General features: G+C 33.0%; 3 protein-coding genes across 11 annotated transcripts; 2 read left to right on the top strand and 1 right to left on the bottom strand.

Moving 5' to 3' along the window:
• The first annotated feature begins 353 nt into the window (after positions 1–353).
• On the top strand, positions 354–9645 carry LOC118051213 (protein OVEREXPRESSOR OF CATIONIC PEROXIDASE 3). 6 transcript variants are annotated; one of them, XM_073406355.1, is made up of 6 exons: positions 2943–3314; positions 5226–5578; positions 5679–6480; positions 6669–6738; positions 7841–8012; positions 8600–9642. In XM_073406355.1, the coding sequence occupies exons 2-3, from the start codon at positions 5435–5437 to the stop codon at positions 5967–5969; spliced, it is 435 nt and encodes a 144-aa protein (XP_073262456.1). In that variant the 5' UTR covers positions 2943–3314; positions 5226–5434; the 3' UTR covers positions 5970–6480; positions 6669–6738; positions 7841–8012; positions 8600–9642. The 6 variants fall into 6 exon arrangements, with proteins under 6 accessions (XP_073262458.1, XP_073262456.1, XP_073262459.1 ...); XM_073406358.1 differs by having other exon boundaries at positions 5679–5909; positions 6319–8012; positions 8600–9644; XM_073406354.1 differs by having other exon boundaries at positions 5679–6738.
• On the bottom strand, positions 1431–3590 carry LOC118051212 (UPF0481 protein At3g47200-like). 2 transcript variants are annotated; one of them, XM_035061815.2, is made up of 2 exons: positions 3285–3590; positions 1431–2946 (listed from the first exon to the last, which is right to left on the bottom strand). In XM_035061815.2, exon 2 carries the CDS (start codon positions 2903–2905, stop codon positions 1619–1621), a length of 1287 nt encoding a protein of 428 aa, XP_034917706.1. In that variant the 5' UTR covers positions 2906–2946; positions 3285–3590; the 3' UTR covers positions 1431–1618. The 2 variants fall into 2 exon arrangements, with proteins under 2 accessions (XP_034917706.1, XP_034917705.1); XM_035061814.2 differs by having other exon boundaries at positions 3253–3589.
• A 3745-nt stretch (positions 9646–13390) lies between the features above and the next one.
• Positions 13391–16129, top strand: LOC118051215 (transcription factor HY5). Of its 3 annotated transcripts, none has more exons than XM_073406137.1 (5): positions 13391–13554; positions 14004–14190; positions 14312–14468; positions 15317–15391; positions 15580–16129. In XM_073406137.1, the coding sequence occupies exons 1-4, from the start codon at positions 13458–13460 to the stop codon at positions 15380–15382; spliced, it is 507 nt and encodes a 168-aa protein (XP_073262238.1). In that variant the 5' UTR covers positions 13391–13457; the 3' UTR covers positions 15383–15391; positions 15580–16129. The 3 variants fall into 3 exon arrangements, with proteins under 3 accessions (XP_073262238.1, XP_034917708.1, XP_034917710.1); XM_035061819.2 differs by adding an exon at positions 13819–13882 and having other exon boundaries at positions 13399–13554; positions 15317–16129; XM_035061817.2 differs by having other exon boundaries at positions 13393–13554; positions 15317–16129.
• Positions 16130–17914: the final 1785 nt, after the last annotated feature.

The following is a 17914-nucleotide window of genomic DNA, read 5'->3' as shown; positions in this document are numbered from 1 at the left end:
AATGATTGAGTAAATTATAATTTCATTATATTATTTTCTTAGCAATAATTTTTTTTCTATTTTTATTACATATCTTGTCTTTATACAATATAAAATTTATTTTTCATTTATAGCCTTGTTTTTCTCTCGTTTGTTTTATTTATTTGGAGACAATAATATATATAAAAGTGGAATCCATAAATATTCACGAATTGGCGTATCAAGATCATGGGCCAATACCTGCGCCATTCAGGGCAATATTTGGCCCATCACAGAATCATGAACCCAGATGGGCTGGAATAGAAAACATCCGTAATATAAAAAAGGCCCATATTTTTTAATTCCGAAGAAATCAGGTAAAATCTTCCACAAGCAACAGCAAATTTAGTTCTAGTTTCTAAGCTGTTTCTTCACCGCTAATTTCATCATATTTTAGTGTTTCTTTAGCACACGATAGTTCACGATTTGTTAGTAGTCCATTTCTCTTATTGGATTTAAGGCCCACTACATGTTCGATGAAATGTCTCAATGAAAGTCTCGTGTATAAAGACTTAATTTTGGGGATAAATATGAAGAACTAGTTGAAAGAATTCAATAGTTAGCGGTGAATGTATACAGTGGCGGAGGGAGGGGGGGCTGGCAGGGGCCCCGGCCCCTGCAAGCAAAATGCCCCTCCCTTATATATTTAATTATAAATATTTATAATATTTTTTGGCCCCTCTAATTTATATTTTAGCCCCCCCCAAACTTTTTTTTCTTGCTCCGCCCCTGAATGTATAAGAGTGACGGAAGTTTTTGGTGGTGCAAAGTGCGTTGAGTCCAAGAGAAATGGCTCCATGGACCTGAATTTGATGTTATATCACTCATCAGGTGAAACCGTATAAGAGGTTTTACCTTTGGAAAGGTATGAGCAGATGTTTCTTTTTTCTGACAACATATAAAGCATCAGTTCTCTGTTCAAAGTCAGGTTCTTATCCAGTTTCTTTTTTCTGTCATATGCATCTGTTAGTTGAATGGACTCTTAGAGAGTAATATAAATCTCATCTAACAATTTAAAATTTTAAGTTGAAGCGGTTCCTTGAGAAGCGCTAACAAAATAGTATAAGAGGGTGATCTTCAGCTTTTTAATCTGTACGAAAATATAGTTTTTTTTTCTTTCACCTGTAGGTGTAAATCTGCAATTGCTCTTGTGACTGTAGAAGGAACGGATAAAACCGTGATTCTATTGTTTTTCTTTCATGGTTTCAACTTGCAAAGCCACGACTAACGTAAGAAATGTCTTGAGGACATGGATTCTTTATTTGCTTCATTTTTATTATGTGCCCTGCTTTGCAAGTATATTTATCAGCATTATCGAGGATGCTGGTATTGTTCCTTCTCTTCTTACCTTGTCAGCTTGTAAGAGGGTAGTGTTTTTTATTCTGTTCATATTCAGAATTCCTTCTAGATCATGCAAAAACTACTTGGATCGTTATTACTGACAACATATTGAGCTAGTTGATTGCAGTGTTACAGAAACAGAGTTATCAGACAAAATGAACATTGACAACAGATTAGAGGCTGCAATCACAAGGTAAAGCCTCGCAGTCTGCTCAACTCAAAGCAACTTAAAACACTATGAAAATCAGTTTGGTAGTACCTACACTGACAAAATAGAACACACTGCTTGTATAGTAGTGAGTACAAGTAGAATGACAGCAGCGATAAATGAAATGATGGACCATGGATTATTGAAGTACTGTTGTTTTAAGGTTGCCTGCCACTTGTGACAAGGTTTTCTGCAGTATGCATTCAGCTCTTCAACCAGACCAGAAAAATAGAAATCGTCGACCATGACAAAAGTCTCTTTGACAAGGCTATGAAAAAGAGCTGACATCCCTTCATCATCCCAGAGCCAGTTCTCAACAATTCCATCTTTAACAAGTAATTCCACATCCTTAGCCGTGTTGACAAGGTGATTGATAATGATGACATAGTCATTTATGTAGTTCTTAGAACAATGGCATTGCTCAAATGCCAGCAGATTTCTGAATAACAGCTCTGTCGCGCCGACTATTTCCAATCTGGGTATCTCCAAAATCCCATTCTTGAATTTTATGTCAAATAAGTTTTTGCTTGACCCCAGCTTGAACTCGACCCCAGCCTGATGGAGCTCTGTTGCACTGGGTATGCCCAGAGTTTTGAGTTTCTTCATGGATCTCGACTGAGGAGGTTGATGGCAAATCCACAAAAAGTCAACTAGATGTTGTACTTCAGGGGATTTGTTTGTCTGAGATTTCTCCTCCATTTCCTCCAAGTCCCACAAATCTTTTGAGAACTCATAGGCAAGCTTGGTGATTGAAAGCATTTGATTTTGGCCAGACGGCAAGGTTATTCTTGCAGGATCAAAAAGATCCTCCAGAATAAAGAAAGGAAGCTGATTTTCAAGTAACCACATATCTTTCCTTATATCTTGTATCGCCCATGGTTTATTATATACGCGATCATTTTCCTTTTCCTTTCGCATTGGTTTGAAATGATACCTCAACAAGACTTCAATGATGAAGGCAGCATCCACTAGAATCATTTTTATGAACTCATCACTGCTAAACTCTATGGTTTCCGCATAACAATCTCGTAGTTTTTTCTCATTTTTCTCTATGACTTTGAGACGATCCACCAGACTCAAATTTGTCCTTTGAAGAAAATCTTGAAGGTACCTCTTTTTATGCTCTTCCATCGGTCTTAGTTCTGGTTTGCCATGGTGCAGTGGCCCAATTGAGACCAGTTGAGGAGTGTAAGCCTTCTCGTTCAAATGATGCAGTCGCTTAGGTACTGCGTAGATGCAACACTTTGAGGACAGAACAGGCAAGCTGTCTAACTCCCCTCTCATTGAAGCTGCTAGTTTGTCGATATTGACGAAAGTATCATTGGTTATTTCTGCCATCTATTCACCTCACTGCTTCAACTATTTCAACACTTGTAAATCTGCAGGTAAATTAAGAAAGAACAGCTAAATATTCCGTTATCTCTCGACATTAATGTTTTCTCTTTCAGGGCCTGTAAGGAAAATCCAGTAAATTGACAAGGTGGGAGTACTAGTAAATAACAGTTATGCTGGAGGAAACTTTCTGCTGTGCATAACTTTACTTTTTCCAGAACCATGAATGGTCAAGTCGAGTATAAGCACAAGGAAAAGAAAACATCTTGAAGGCATACAGAACAAGATACAGATCCAATCTTCAAATATAAAGGAAAAGCCAAAGCACAATTATGCACACCAATCTTCCTTACCTACAAAGTGGGGTGAGATCCTACTTGCGTACCTGGAACTCTTGACTCAAGCCCTTGAGGAGGTAGCTAGCTCTTTTCTACTAGATTTCTGCGAGTCAATGGCTCCATTTTCCAATTCTCAATGCATTATGAGAGAGAGCTCTACTTGACCTCGCAAGTCTTTCTTTATGCCCTATCGCTATTGATTTTGCTGCTCGCAAGTCTCTCTCAATGCATTATGAGAGAGAGCTCTACTTGACCTCGCAGTCTTTCTTTATGCCCTATCTCTATTGATTTTGCTACTCGCAAGTCTCTCTCAATGCATTATGAGAGAGACCTGACCTCGCAAGTCTTTCTTTACGAAATTAGATTAATTTTTTATTTTTAAATTATTTTAATATAATAATATCAAAAATAAATTTTAAAAATTAAAAATATATTATTTATTTTTATATATTTTTAAGTAAAAAATATTTTTTAAAACAACCATTATTATATTTTCAAACATCATTTTAAATCATAAATTCATTATTTTTTTAATATTTTAGTGTAGAAATTACTTATGTGATTGGTATATATTATGGTTAGTGTTTTAAATTAATTTTATTTGAAAAAATAAAGATGTTAACTTTATAAATATGATTTTTAGTGCTATAATTTTTTTTAAAAAAAATGATAAATTGAATTTTTTTTGTAAAGTTAATTAAATTTTAAAATAAAAAACTAATCATTATAATAATAAATATATATATATATATATATATATAAATTTTTAACCGTAACTATTCTTTTTATTTTATATATTCTTATTTATTTTAATTTAAAAGTTATTTCTTGTTGACAAGAGCAAATAATTTTTATTTTTAGAAAATAAATTATAATAATTTTTTTTCTAGTATTATATAATTAATATAAATCCAAAAAATATTTATTAAACTTGAAAGGTATTTGGAAGTGTAATAGGCATAGTTTTGGAACCCGGCTCGGCCTGGCGGGTCGACCCGGGACTCGGCCGACCCGGAGCTGGAACCGGACCGGGATGAAAAAAAAAATAAAGAAAGGAAAAACTCAGTGTAACCCGGTTGATTCGGCAAGACTCGGTGAAGATCCAACTACAAACCCGTTGATTTTTATTTTTATTTTTATTTTTATTTACTAAAATAACGTCGTTTTGATTTTTTTTTAAAAAAATTGACGAGGTCAACCTGATCAAAACCCAGAAACCTGGACCTTGGACCGGGCCGAATCTTAAAACTATGGTTATATGAGTTGCTTTTTCAAAAAAGTTTTTTTATTTAAAAATAAAATAAAATAAATATATATATATATATATTTTTTTTTTATTTTTTTTTTTTTTTGATATAGCAGAAGAGCAGGAGAGTTGAGATAGCAGAAATGGCGTTCGCTTTATTCAAATGCCTCAACGGCACTTGAAAGCTTAACATAGACACACTAGTGACCGGGTCCATCTCATGCCATCCAACTTCCTTCTGCCACGTCACTCTCTCGCCTCCTCCGCTCTCACTTTCTCCCGCCGTCGAAACAACAACTCTGCATTCACTTCCTCTTCAAAGAAAAAGAAGGCCAGCTTAAAATATTAGTAATTATTAAGTTGAAATGGCCGGGAAAAATGAAAATTTTGATGACCCATTTGTTTAAAATTGAATTTTTTGATAGCCCATTTGAGATTTTTCACTGTATGATAGATAATAAGATTGAAAAGGGTCATGGTGAAAGCGTGTGTTTGGTTACTGAAAAAATTGAAGGAGAAGGAATGCGGAGGAAAGTAGTTTGAGTGAAATCGAAGCATTCTATTCCTTACAATGAATGGACTGTTTTTTATTTTTGTAATTAATTCAATTGTATCCAGATCAAAATTGTGTTTATTTTTTTCGAGTAATTTTAATTATTTCTTTATCTTATTAATTTTAGTATAAATCTGAAATGAAAATTTTCATCTATATATAAATGTTTTCTTTTTCCTTTTCTTTTAGAAATGTGTAGCTAAGAGGGCAGTGAGGAAGGGGGAAGATGCATTTGAGCATTGTTTGATATGTTAGAAGAAGACCTTGAAAATGATGAATTGTCTGTGGGTGATGGTGATGGTGATGGTGATGTTTTCGTGAAGAAAACCTTGAAAAACTTCAACGTGTGTTAAGAGGAGGCACTAAGAGTTGGTGGAGATGATGATGATGAGGTAGAAATGTTTAATTCAGTTGGAGATGATATTGAGGATGAAGATGGTGATGAGGAGGAGGAGGAGGAGGAGGAAAGACCCATGACACTGAAGTATTGGCAACTTCGGAGACTCGCACGAGCTTTGAAAACTGGGCACTGCAAAAACAGTGTGCGTGTCATGACAGCAATGTTGTTTCAACAAACTACAAAATAAAGGGACATCTGTGAATATTTCTGGTTTCTAAATCTCTTCTTCTTTTGTTTTGCAGGTTAAAAGTCTAGCTGCGGAGCTTTTTCTTGATAGGGCTGTTGTTCTTGACTTGCTTCGTGACACTCCTCTAAATCTTGTTATGATGAGTGCCGCCATGCCTGATGAACCTGGGACTGAGGTGAAAGTGCCAATTCATGTTATGCAGGGCAGTTGGTTTGCTCGAAAGAGACTGAAGAAAGTCCATGTTGACACTCCCTATAGTGTCTATAGACGAACTAGGAGACCCACTGTAAGTCTAGTTTTCTCTACCTTCTTTCTTGTGAAAGATATTGCATTTTGTGTGCTATGAAAAATGTGGAATTAATAGTTTAAGTTATATAAATTGCTAATCAATTTAGTAAATGGCTTTTATAATCTATGTGATGTACATGTGAAAAATCTCATTACACAACCAAACAGAATTATGGTTTTCCAGAGAATTTGGACACGGTTTTAGCCTCCAATAATATTATATGATGTGCGTGTTGTCAATACTCAAACCTTTATCTTAATTTAGGATATCAATTATTATTAAACCTTGCTCTAAACTCTTTCTAGATTAGTTTCCTGCTTATATTTATGATCATTTCATGATTTAATGAACTACCTGGAGAAAAACAAGAGGATGAGGTTTTTATTGAGAAGCTGTATCGATTTAGGGAAATTCTGGTTCCTTATGTCGTTCGTGTATATAAACGACGCAGAATTCAATGATTAGCAACATTGTACGTCACAAACCTGCCTCGGAAAAGAGTGGTGGAATGGTTTTAAGATAAACGTGCTGAAGACAGTGTTCCTGAACATCGACGCACATTTCAAAGGTCTGTTCCTGAAACTGTATCTTCAAGTTGAAAAACACTGTAAATTTGTAATGTATCTGGGAATGGCATGTGAGGGAAGATACTTAATGCATCAAGCTTTTGTTCTTTTCCATGTTTTTTTCAAGCTCTTGCTCTTTTCCATATGTAATCCTTTATGAAAACTAAGATTCATATGGTTATTATCATAGACAACACAAGCTGCTACGTGGTTTATGGAAATTTGACGTGCAAGTTTGACAGGCAGTTACAAAATTGCTGGTAAGTTTTCCAGATCCCAAATTGACAAGTCTTAACATGTATTAGCAGGAATGGGGGCAATAAAACATGGAAAGAAAATCTCTACATAACATAAGCTTAGGAAGGCTGTAGAACATTTCTTGAAAGAAGATGAGAATCCCTTAAATCCTGTGTTGATGAGAAATGCTGTATGTTTTTCATGGGTTTGCTGTGTAATTGTGTTGGTAACGATCTGTCTTTATTGCTAATAGTGTCACCTTCAAAGTATTGTAGCGATAGCACACAAATCAAGTCCTGCTACTTTCACACAATCAGCAGTGAAAGAGAGAGTTCTCTTCAATCTTGAGGTCCAGAAAAGCCAAAGAGATTGCTACCAAGTCTCAGTTCTGAATGGTTAATGCAATAGAGCCGAACAAGCACACCCACCAAAAAAACCAGCCACGCCTGAACACGACCTACCGTCAAACTCGTGTCATCCTCTTTCTCCACCACACCGAACACTCATGCCAACTATAAGCTATCGTCCTCTGTTTCTCATCCTTCCATCCAAGCACCACAATGGCTAGAGAAAATTATAGCAGATTTTAATTTCAATAGCTTGAGGGTGATGGCCTCTAATGACGAAGGGGAAGGAAGGAGAGGAAGAACAAGAAGGAAGAGAGGAGAAAGAGGTAGGGAGGAGATATAAAAGGGGAAAGAGAAAATCAAGTCATGGGTATTTTTATATTTAAAATTGACATTGACTTCAAATCAATGCAATTTCTCTAAGTAGGAAAGAGTTACTGCACTCAAAACATTAGAGATTATGTTAAAATTTTAATTTTTTAATCATATGTAATATTAATTTTCAAATATAATTTAGAAAAATAAGATTATTGGTAGTTTATTAAGATATAATTTTGTGAGGGGTTATAAAGAAATTTAAAGAGATAGTCTTTCAAAAAATAAGGTTAGTTTAGGTACTCAATGGGCCTATTTACTTGTAATTCTTAACTTCAAATTTTCTCTGCCACCATCTGCTATATATGCTTAAAAGACAGCAACTATTCTCGTATCACAATCTCCCAATCCACACACAATAATAAGAGTAATCAAGAACTAAGGACATTGCAACTCTGCAAAGGTCGACAGCTTTTAGGAGGCAGGGCTCATCGGGAGTGGTATGGGAAGATGAATACTTCTTGAAAGAGGACAAGGTAGACTACAAGGAGCTAAAGGCCATGTCAGATTGCGAGAGTTGTCAGCATGATTGATCCCGGCAAATCGAAGGCAGAACCCACTGCTTTCCCTCGCAGGTACTCAACTGCCCCCGTCACTCATTCTTTTGGAAAGCCTTTGGCCATCCCTAAATCCAAATCAGAAAAAAGGAAACTGTTTTCAAATCTACTTTTTAGCAACAAGTGATTAATTCCTTGGGAAGATCGATGGCTATGGAAGTTATGCATGTAGGTATTTGCATCTTTCATTTATTGATTTGTTGCTCTTTACATTTCTTTTAGCTTAGCAGCCATGGTAGTGGCATTCTCAAAATGGAGCCATGCCTCTTTCTCTCGCTTAGTAGAAGAAAAGGAGAGGATCAATACCTGCTGGCAACGATTGCAGTTACTTTACGATTAATCTAATATAATACGGTTAAATATCGTTGTTGGAAGTTGGCATCTCTGTTGAAAGAGGAGACTATCTAAACCCTTAAACCAGAATAAACTACCCCCAGAAAAACCCAGAAACATCATGATTCATAGAAGCCTGAAAGTGTGTGCACAGTGTTTCCCTTCAGAACATCGTTGATGCATTTAGACCAAACATATAAATCATTCGCTTTCAAGTTTCTGCAATAATTTGACAATTCGTGGAGATGTCGAAAGAAGATTTTGTTGTACAGGTGATGGCCATGAACGATGGCATTAATCGTATCATACTCGCAAGATTTCTACCACGAAATCTTCTTAAGTTCCATACAGTTTTCTTGCCCAAATATCCAAGCTGTGGAAGATACAAGTTCATATCATTTTTTCCCAAAAGCAGTCGAAAGAAGACAGGAAGCATACAAAGTTAATTTTATCAGGATATGAAGGGGTAAGAGAGTGGAGAATCATTGGGATGTGAAAACAAACAAGTGGAGAAGCGAGCCTATATATATTACTTGGCTAGGGATGCAAAAATCAAGAGCATATACTCGTACTACTGTAGGATTTTGTTGAAAGAGTTGTTGGTGATGCTTCATATTTGGGGCAACGGCTAAAATTAGATGTTCATCGTAGCAGCAAGACTTGTCAAGTCATTGTTTAAAGAAAAATGGTTTAGATTCCACGTGAGAAGTGTTTAAGGCCATGTTTGTTTCCAGGAATTTATTTTCCTGGAAACCATTTTCTTTATTTTCTAATGTTTGACAAATACATGGAAAGTTAGTTAAAGAAAAGTAAATTTTGGTGAACGGAAAATGTTAACTTTAATGTCAGGAAAGTGTTTCCGCTTTTTATTCTTGGAAAACACTTTCCTCTCCTCTTTTTTCTTTCACTTGAAACAAATCTCTCCTTCGGAGCTCTTACAACTGATTTCTTCAAAAAAATAATTTGCGTGGCTGGTGGCTATAAATCTTCTTTTCACCATTTGCTAAAGCCTGCAAATGGCTTGTCTGGTAAAGTGACAAATTCTTTAGGCTCCGTTTGTTTGCTGGAAAGTAGTTTCTTTTTGGAAAGTGAATTTCGAGAAAGTATTTTCCGATGTTTGGTAGTGTAATGAAAAATGAGTTAGAAAACATTTTCCAGTGTTTGGTTATGTCATGGAAAATGAGCTGGAAAATAACTTATTAATATTTTATTTTTCTCAAGTTTATTAAAATAATGAGGAACAAATCTTATAAATTAAAAAGTTAAAAGAGAATGAAATTGAAAAAAAAATATAATTTCATAAATTATCTCAAATAAAATAAATAATAATCAAAATAATAGAGATCAAATCTAAAAAATTAAAAAAAAAATGAAAGATGAAGAAATTAAAATAATAATAATCAATATTTCATAAATTATTTCAAATAAAATAAGTAACAATCAAAAGAATGAGGACCAAATTTGATAAATAAAAAATTTCAATAAAAATATGATAAGGAAAAAGCAAATAGCAATTATAAAAATAAAGACCAAAGTTAATATAAAAATAAAATTTTAAGAAATGAAATTGAAAAATAAATATTCAAAACAAAATATATATAGCAATCAAAAGTTTGAGGATCAAATTTGATATAATCAGCAAATAATGATATTTATAAATTTTTCACAACTTTCGGAAAGTGTTTTCCCCGTAAATTTTTCAGGAAAACACTTTCCTGAAAACCAAGCTAAATTTTTCTTTTACTGGAAAGTGTTTTCCATTGACCAACTTTTCTACTGGCAAACAAACACAAGAAAGTTTGGAAAGTGATTTCCCGGAAACCACTTTCCAGAAAACAAACACAGCTAAAGGGAAAACACTTTCCTGAAAACCAAATCAAATTTTTCTTTGACTGAAATTGACTGGAAAGTGTTTTTCGTTGACCGGAAAGTGTTTTCCGTTGACTAGAAAGTATTTTCTGTTGACTGGAAAGTGTTTTTTGTTGACCAACTTTTCTAATGACAAACAAACACAGGAAAGTTTGGAAAATGATTTTCTGGAAACTACTTTTCAGGAAACAAACATGGTCTTAGTTGGTGACTTGGAGGTGAAGAGGAGAGAATACTTGGGCTAAAACTGTCTACAGAGTTAAAGTTTTCAAGTGGGCATTGATTGTTTTGATTGTTTGAGGATTCTTGAAGAATATCAATGGAAGAGTCACAAAAAGGAGAAAAAGGGTCAGAGAAAAAGAGATCACAACCATCTATAGAGACTATTTCTGGAGTTGAATGGTGGTAGAAAGAGGCATCAAGAACATAAAGATCAGAAGAAACTTTTTTAGTCCAATTCTTTTAGAATTGAGCTTAAAATATTAGAAAACTAGGACAAGAAACTTGAGATAAGCTGCTGTCGTTGTGGTTGGTGTTGTCCTTGTTGTTGCCGTTGTCGCCGCCGCTGCAATTGCTTATTATTTTCGTGTATAGTTGCTTCTTTTTGGTAATAGAACTGCCACACGGCAACGCAGATGACACTTGCGCAGAAGACCAGTCCACCTCACCTATGTAAATTTATAATACTTCCTCACTGTACAATGACAAACACCTTATGTAGACAGACACCTTATGTAGATTTTTTTTGCGTGGATAGACATGCGAAAGATACATTTCACATGCATTTTTCTTTCTTTGATGTTTAGCCCAAATCAAAGTGCAACTTCCATGATTTTCCTCTTTGTTCTTCTCTGTCATTCTTTATTCTTGAATAATTTAGTGTTTCTTGAACTATATAATTAAACTAAACATGACATCTAGAATTACAAGTATTTCTAGCTATTCAAATATATTGATTGTATTTCTAGCTATTCAAAAAAACCCAAATATCTAATTCTTACTTTAATACCATAAATTAATTTGGTTTTCTTCATATGAAAAAAAAACATATTTTAAATTGAAAAAAATAATATTAATAGGTTTTATTTATGAAAAATATCACAAGGTTACTCTAATATAACATATATAGTTATATTTATAAAATAAGCTATATATGAATATATATAGGATATAATAATAAAAAAATTCATCATCACACTTTTTTAGATTTTATTCTTTTATTGTAAGTGATTAAATATTTATATTTAATATTTTTCATATATTAGATAAAATTAAAAAAAAAATTCATTAATAAATTATTTTCCAATTCATTTTCCATAACATAACCAAACACTGGAAAGTGTTTTCCTGTTTATTTTTCATTATACTACCAAACATTGAAAAATACTTTTTAAAAATTTACTTTTCTAGAATTTATTTTTTCCGGAATTTACTTTAAAAAAAAACAAACTTTTCACAAATAAATGTGGCCTAAATTGGATGAACTGTTCTTTTTTATGACGTATGAGATATTATAACATGATTTAATCCCAAGAAATGCTAAGCAGTCAGAAGCAAGTGAGCACATAAACCCATGCACATAGTTATAAAAATGCTTAGGATTCAGATACAAGGCTCGTGTTATTTGTCTAGTCGAGTCAGAAAAAAAAAAATTACAAAAAGAAAAAGAAAATTAAAGCTCTGAAAATCATGATGTTTCGAGAGGAAAAAAAAAAACTTGAAATGATGTTATTTAAATAAAAAGGGGGGGGTGTTCATTAAATCGGCAATAAGAAGGTTCCGAGTGAAATTATTATTTTTTTCCTGGAGTGGAAAAAAAGATGTCAGTTGGTGGAAGTGTTTGTTTTTGTGTTTGTAACTGCGTTTTGGTAAATTTTAAATTTTTTTTTTACTAAAATTGAGTTACGGTTATACTTTTTGGATCGTTTTGATGTGCTGATGTCAAAAATAATTTTTAAAAAATGAAAAAACATCATTTGCATGTATTTCGGCACGAAAAGCTATTTGAAAAGCAAACCGCTACCACACTGTCAAACACGCTCTAAAAAAATAGATATCCAAGTTTGATTAGATGTATTATTGAATAAAAAATAATTTAAAATAGATTAGGAAAATGATTTATTGTGTAAATATAATTATCATTGCTTTTTAAAATATTTTTTGTATTGAAATATATTAAAATAATATTTTTTATTTTTAAAATCAATATTATAAAATGATATAAAATATAAAAAAATTAATTTTTTATAAAATACAATTTACATTGCGTTTTCAGATATTGTATAAAAGTACATGTACTGTAAATATTATTCAAAAACCTTTTTAAAAAGTTGTGTTTGTAACTTTACACAAAATAATAATAATCAATTTTCTTTATTTCTTCTACATGGACCTAAAGCATATTTTTGTTGCCTTTTCAGAATCAATGGTCCGACCACAATTTCAATAAATGGATTTAACACAAGCTTTTCCATTGCTTCACTTTTTTAAAAAAACTTTCCGAGGCAATAGCACACAATAGTCAATAATATCAGCACACGTGAACCGCAAATAGAGATGATTATTTCACTTGAATTCGTTTAAAACTTAAAACAATTATCTATTGGTTTGAAAATATAATAATAATTTTTTAAAATTATATTGTATTGGTAGTGGTTTCATTTTAATACTTTTAAAAAATATATATCAAAATTAGTTTTTTTTATTCATCCATCTTATCCGAGAACACCTCGAATCAACTTTCACAGCTATGAAATAAATCAAAATGAGTGGTCAGTTTCGAATGGATTGGAGATTTGGAATTTTGATTGAACCCTAATTTTAAGATGGATATCACGTGATTGTCACAAGGGGTCATATCCTCTTCTTCATCATGGTATTGGCATGTATTGGTCAAATTATCAACACTCAAATAAAACTGCTGTTTTTTCACAGAAACCAAGAAACACCACTAGGTCCCAATATCCTCTTCCAACTTCCATCCCAACCATCCGATCAAAATCAATCCAACGCTCCACATTCCTCCACGATTGTACCCTACAATCCTTTGATTCACCTAACTCGCCATGGCTCATATGCTTCCACGATTTCTATGTTTCCATCGACCGATTAAAATTAAATCCAATGGCTCTAAATCACTCCGTGCACTTTCTCTGCACAATTTACTACATATTGCATTAATATCCCGCTCTTTTTTCTCTCTCTGAAAGCCATAATTTTTTTTTCTTGTTTCTATCGGATTTTCAAAGGAAAAAAAAAAAAATGCAAGAACAAACAACAAGTTCAATTCCTGCTAATTCTCTGCCGTCTAGCAGTGAGCGATCTTCAAGTTCTGCTCCTCAACTTGAAGTCAAAGAAGGTCTTATCTCTCCCTCCCTCCCCTCCCTCCCCCCTCTCCTCTCTCTCTCTCTCTCTTGTTAATATTGTTTTGACTTTAAAATGGAGATAAAGTAGTTTCTTTATTAAATTTATTTAATTTTTCAGTATTTGATTGTTTTTCTTCTTTATTTCAATTGAAGTTTCAGAATTCCCATCTGGGTTTTTTGAAATGAAAGCTTTTCTATTACAGGTAGAGCATACTTATACAAAGTTATAATCTTTATTCATTTATTTATTTCTTCAGGATCTTCAAGTATCTCAAAAGTTGCCAATCTGGGTTCTGTAGAATCATTGATTTTCTCAACTGGGTCTCCAATCTTACTTCAATTTTCTTATTAGAATCTCTTAAAATTCAAACTTTATGTTTTCATATTACATTGTTTGTGTTTAGATTTTTGAATTTATTGTGTTTTTCTTTGTTGATTTTAGGTATGGAGAGTGATGAGGAAATTAGAAGAGTTCCAGAGATGAGCGGCGAGCCGGCCGGGACATCAGCCTCCGGTAGAGAGACCGGTTCAAACGCCGGTCCAGACCGGGTGCAGCCAGCAGGAGAGGGCCAAAGTCAGAGAAAGAGAGGAAGGAGCCCAGCTGACAAAGAAAACAAAAGGCTGAAGAGGTAATGTTCTGGTTTTACTCTTTTACCCTTTCTTGCCGTTTAAAGTGGAGCCCCGAGGCATTTATGATGGCGATTTGTCGATAATTAGTGTTTTTGGTGGGGTGTTATTGGGAATTCTCAGGTTGCTGAGGAATAGAGTGTCAGCACAGCAAGCAAGGGAGAGGAAGAAGGCTTACTTGACTGAGTTGGAAACAAGAGTTAAAGATTTGGAAAAGAAGAATTCTGAGCTTGAAGAGAGGGTTTCTACTTTGCAGAATGAGAATCAAATGCTTAGACATGTATGTTTACATATTCCCATCATAATATCGTTCTTGTCTTGTTCCAATAACTGTTCATCACTAGGGAAATACTAGGATATTATGAGTTCTAAATTGGAAAAAAAAAATCATTAGGACATTATTACCTCGTATTAGAAAGCGGATTATGCTCATAATGAACATGCATGGTTGATGATTGCCTAATTGTAGTTATAAAGTATAAGTTTTTATGTGTATAGCCAATTGATTGAGGCATGTATGATAATAAGACACATGATCTAGACATCTTGTTGTGTATTTAAGAGAAGAAATTGAAAATGAAAGGCGTTCCATCAAGGATTAAGAAAGAAAAGAAAGTTCATGGACTTATAATTATTGGGGTGTATGGGTTAGCCACATGAGGCATATGACCAAAAATAAATATATAGATTCTCTAACAAAGAGAATATATCATCCCACTTGGCCTTGTCCAATTGCTATCAATGTATAGCATGTGCATCTGAATGTCATCTGTCAATTATTACCCATCTGGATATTTTTTCCCTTTTCAACTACCCCTTTAAGAAGACCTAGTTGGTGATAATTTATGGTGGTGGGCCAATTGTGAGGAGGGCTCCATCATTTCAGGCTGTGAAATTTCAATAGGGCTGGATTTGGCAACCAAACACTATATGAATTCTTCATAATGGCCCTGCATTTGGAACCCATTTAATAGGTGCATGACTTGTCCCGAGGACATCCAGAAACCATATTGCATGGTCTAGTCTCTTATGTGCAGGATTTGAAGCTAAATTCTTTCTAATTAACTGCACTGAAATCTATTAATGTTTTTTGTTCATTGATCATAAAATGATTTGACACTGTTGCAGATATTGAAGAACACAACAGCGAGCAGGAGAGGAGGCAGCAGCGGTACTAATGCTGAAGGGTCTTAGTGAGGGATGGTAATGTGCAAGAGGAGTGCTTAGCAGAGAGATACTTTCAGATAATATTATCCCCTTGTTGATTATCATGCATGGAAGTAGTGTGACTATAGGACCATGGCAATTTTTCCCCTTAGTGCTATTTTTCCCCTCGAAGCTTGCACCATGGCAAATTCATTAACTTTAGATCTACAATGGGATTTGCGCAGTGTGATGCAGATGGTGCATGCCCTATTTATGAAGGATGTGTTCTTTCAGCAGTCTGACCATGTTTTTCATACGCTGTAAATATATGAAAATGCTTTGGGGCAGCAGGTGAATTTGGGAAAACAGAGGTTACATTTAGCCAAAAATGAAACATCTGCTTTTATGGGGATGGTAATGTCAATATACGGCATCTGAAACTTCTGGTGTTTTAGGGTCAACCATTTGATTTTACTCTTATGTATTCAGCACTCTGTGTCAACGTGCAGCATCCTCCACTGTCGGGATGTGTCAAGATATATTCAGATGTGGCCACCTTGAGACGTGGTAGATTTGAACTGGGTGTTTTGGTGTGTAATAATACGGGAGAAATCATGTGAGTTATTGTAAAGGTCCTGAAGATGAATGTTCTGGTTGATATTGGGGAAGCTTCGGGTGCTCTCCAATGGTGTCACACCAGCTTTTGATATTGGATATGTCAAGAGTTCTAGCTCGTTCTTTGTTATATCGATTTGGTTTCTTATTGTTTTATAAAAACAAAACTTTTAATTATTATATTACCAATGTGTGTATGGTTGTTTTTTGGTTTAAAAATATATTAAAATAATATTTATTTATTTTTTAAAAAAATATGATCCAAAATTCAAAATAAAAAATAAATAAATTTTAATGAACTTTTGTTTGGGTCCACTTCCAAATGGGGGGCTAAGCGTAAAGTTATAAAGTTATAGGGGAAACATTTCCAGCACCTATTAGCATTGTGGAGAAAATATATATTTAAAAAAAAAAATTATACTCGTGTTGATTTAAAAAAAATATTGCGGCATGGTTTATTTTAAAAAAATTTAGTTAAATAAAAAATTATTTAAAAAAAAATAGGTTATTGATTTTTATGGAGTTAGTGATTTAATTTACGAGTTTGATGAGATAATCTTATTTGTTTCATTTCATAGGTTTCATAAAATAGCTTCTTTTTAATTGAATTTGATTATGTTATTATTTTTTTTTATCATATAGTTAAAAAAATAATTTCAAGAAAAAAAACATGTTATTAAATTTTATAAATTTCATGGGCCTTTTGACTTGTTTAACTTTTTTTAAAAATTCTTTTTTTTTATTTTTTTTATATTGAGTTTCATAATTTATTTTGTTTTATTTGTATGAGGTTATCATGGTTTTTTAAAAAAAGTTTTAGTATTAGTTTGACGCTCGATTATGCGATCGTCTATTTTTATTATTATATGGTTAAATAAACAGTAGTTTGGAAAAAAAAAATAAAGTTATTAATCCCAATGAAGTCTATTATCTGGTTTGTGGGTTTGACTTGTTGACCTGGATTACTTGATTTATGGTTTAACGGGTTTACCCACTAAACTTAATATATTTGTTTTTTAGTTTTGGTCCTTAATTTTTCTAGTTGTTTTTTTTTTTATTTCACTCTTTTTTAATATTGGATTTGTTGAGAAATAAAATTTATTGTTTATTTTTTTTAATTTTCTATAGAGTTGTTACAATTTCAAATAAATGTCTGTTTTAGAGTTGATACTCAATTTTGCAAGCATCTAATTTTATTATAAAATTTAAAAATAAATAATTTACAAAAACAACAAAGTTATTAAATTCATTGAAGTCGATGATATAGGTCACAGGGTGACCTAAGTAGGTCCAATATGACATCGTCTCAATGTTTTTTTTAAAAAATTGTCATCTTAAAGTTTTTTTAAAAATTATGCCATATTTTTAATGGTTATTCAAGTTGTCTTCGGACCTATTAAATAGAATGTTTCACTTTGGATCAGTATGCGGTTTAATTTAAAACTCGAGTTAGATAAGGAGTTGGATTGACAAGTTTCAAGATGGAATCATTTGATTGGATTTAATGATACCGTCAAAAAAATCTCCATACTTTTAACATTTTTTTAAGTTTAGAAATAAAATAGTCCAACATACAACGGAATATGAGCGCAATGTAATAATATCTTTCTATGATATGTTTTTTGACTCTACAATATATCTGCGATTTCTTAAATTTTAAAATTAAGGATAGTTAATTGTGAAAACCTTACATGTTTTTATAATCACATATACATTTGTCATACTTGGAAAGAATAGAAAAAAAAGTTTGTTGGAGACTTATCGTCATTTCATCATAAACACTACTTCATTACCAAACAAAGCTCATCAAAATGGTTTTAATATTATTGTGAAAGAGCACACAATGACAACAAAAAAGGCCATATGCGTTGTCAAAACACCAACTCAAAAAGTAAACTAAACATAGTATCATTAAATGAGTATCTCATAATTATATTTCACCAATCAATCTAATTTAACTAAAAA

This window comes from Populus alba, chromosome 18 (assembly GCF_005239225.2).
Source record: "Populus alba chromosome 18, ASM523922v2, whole genome shotgun sequence".
Taxonomy (NCBI): domain Eukaryota; kingdom Viridiplantae; phylum Streptophyta; class Magnoliopsida; order Malpighiales; family Salicaceae; genus Populus; species Populus alba.
The sequence above is the reverse complement of the archived record's forward strand: the minus strand, read 5'-3'. Positions and strand labels throughout refer to the sequence as shown.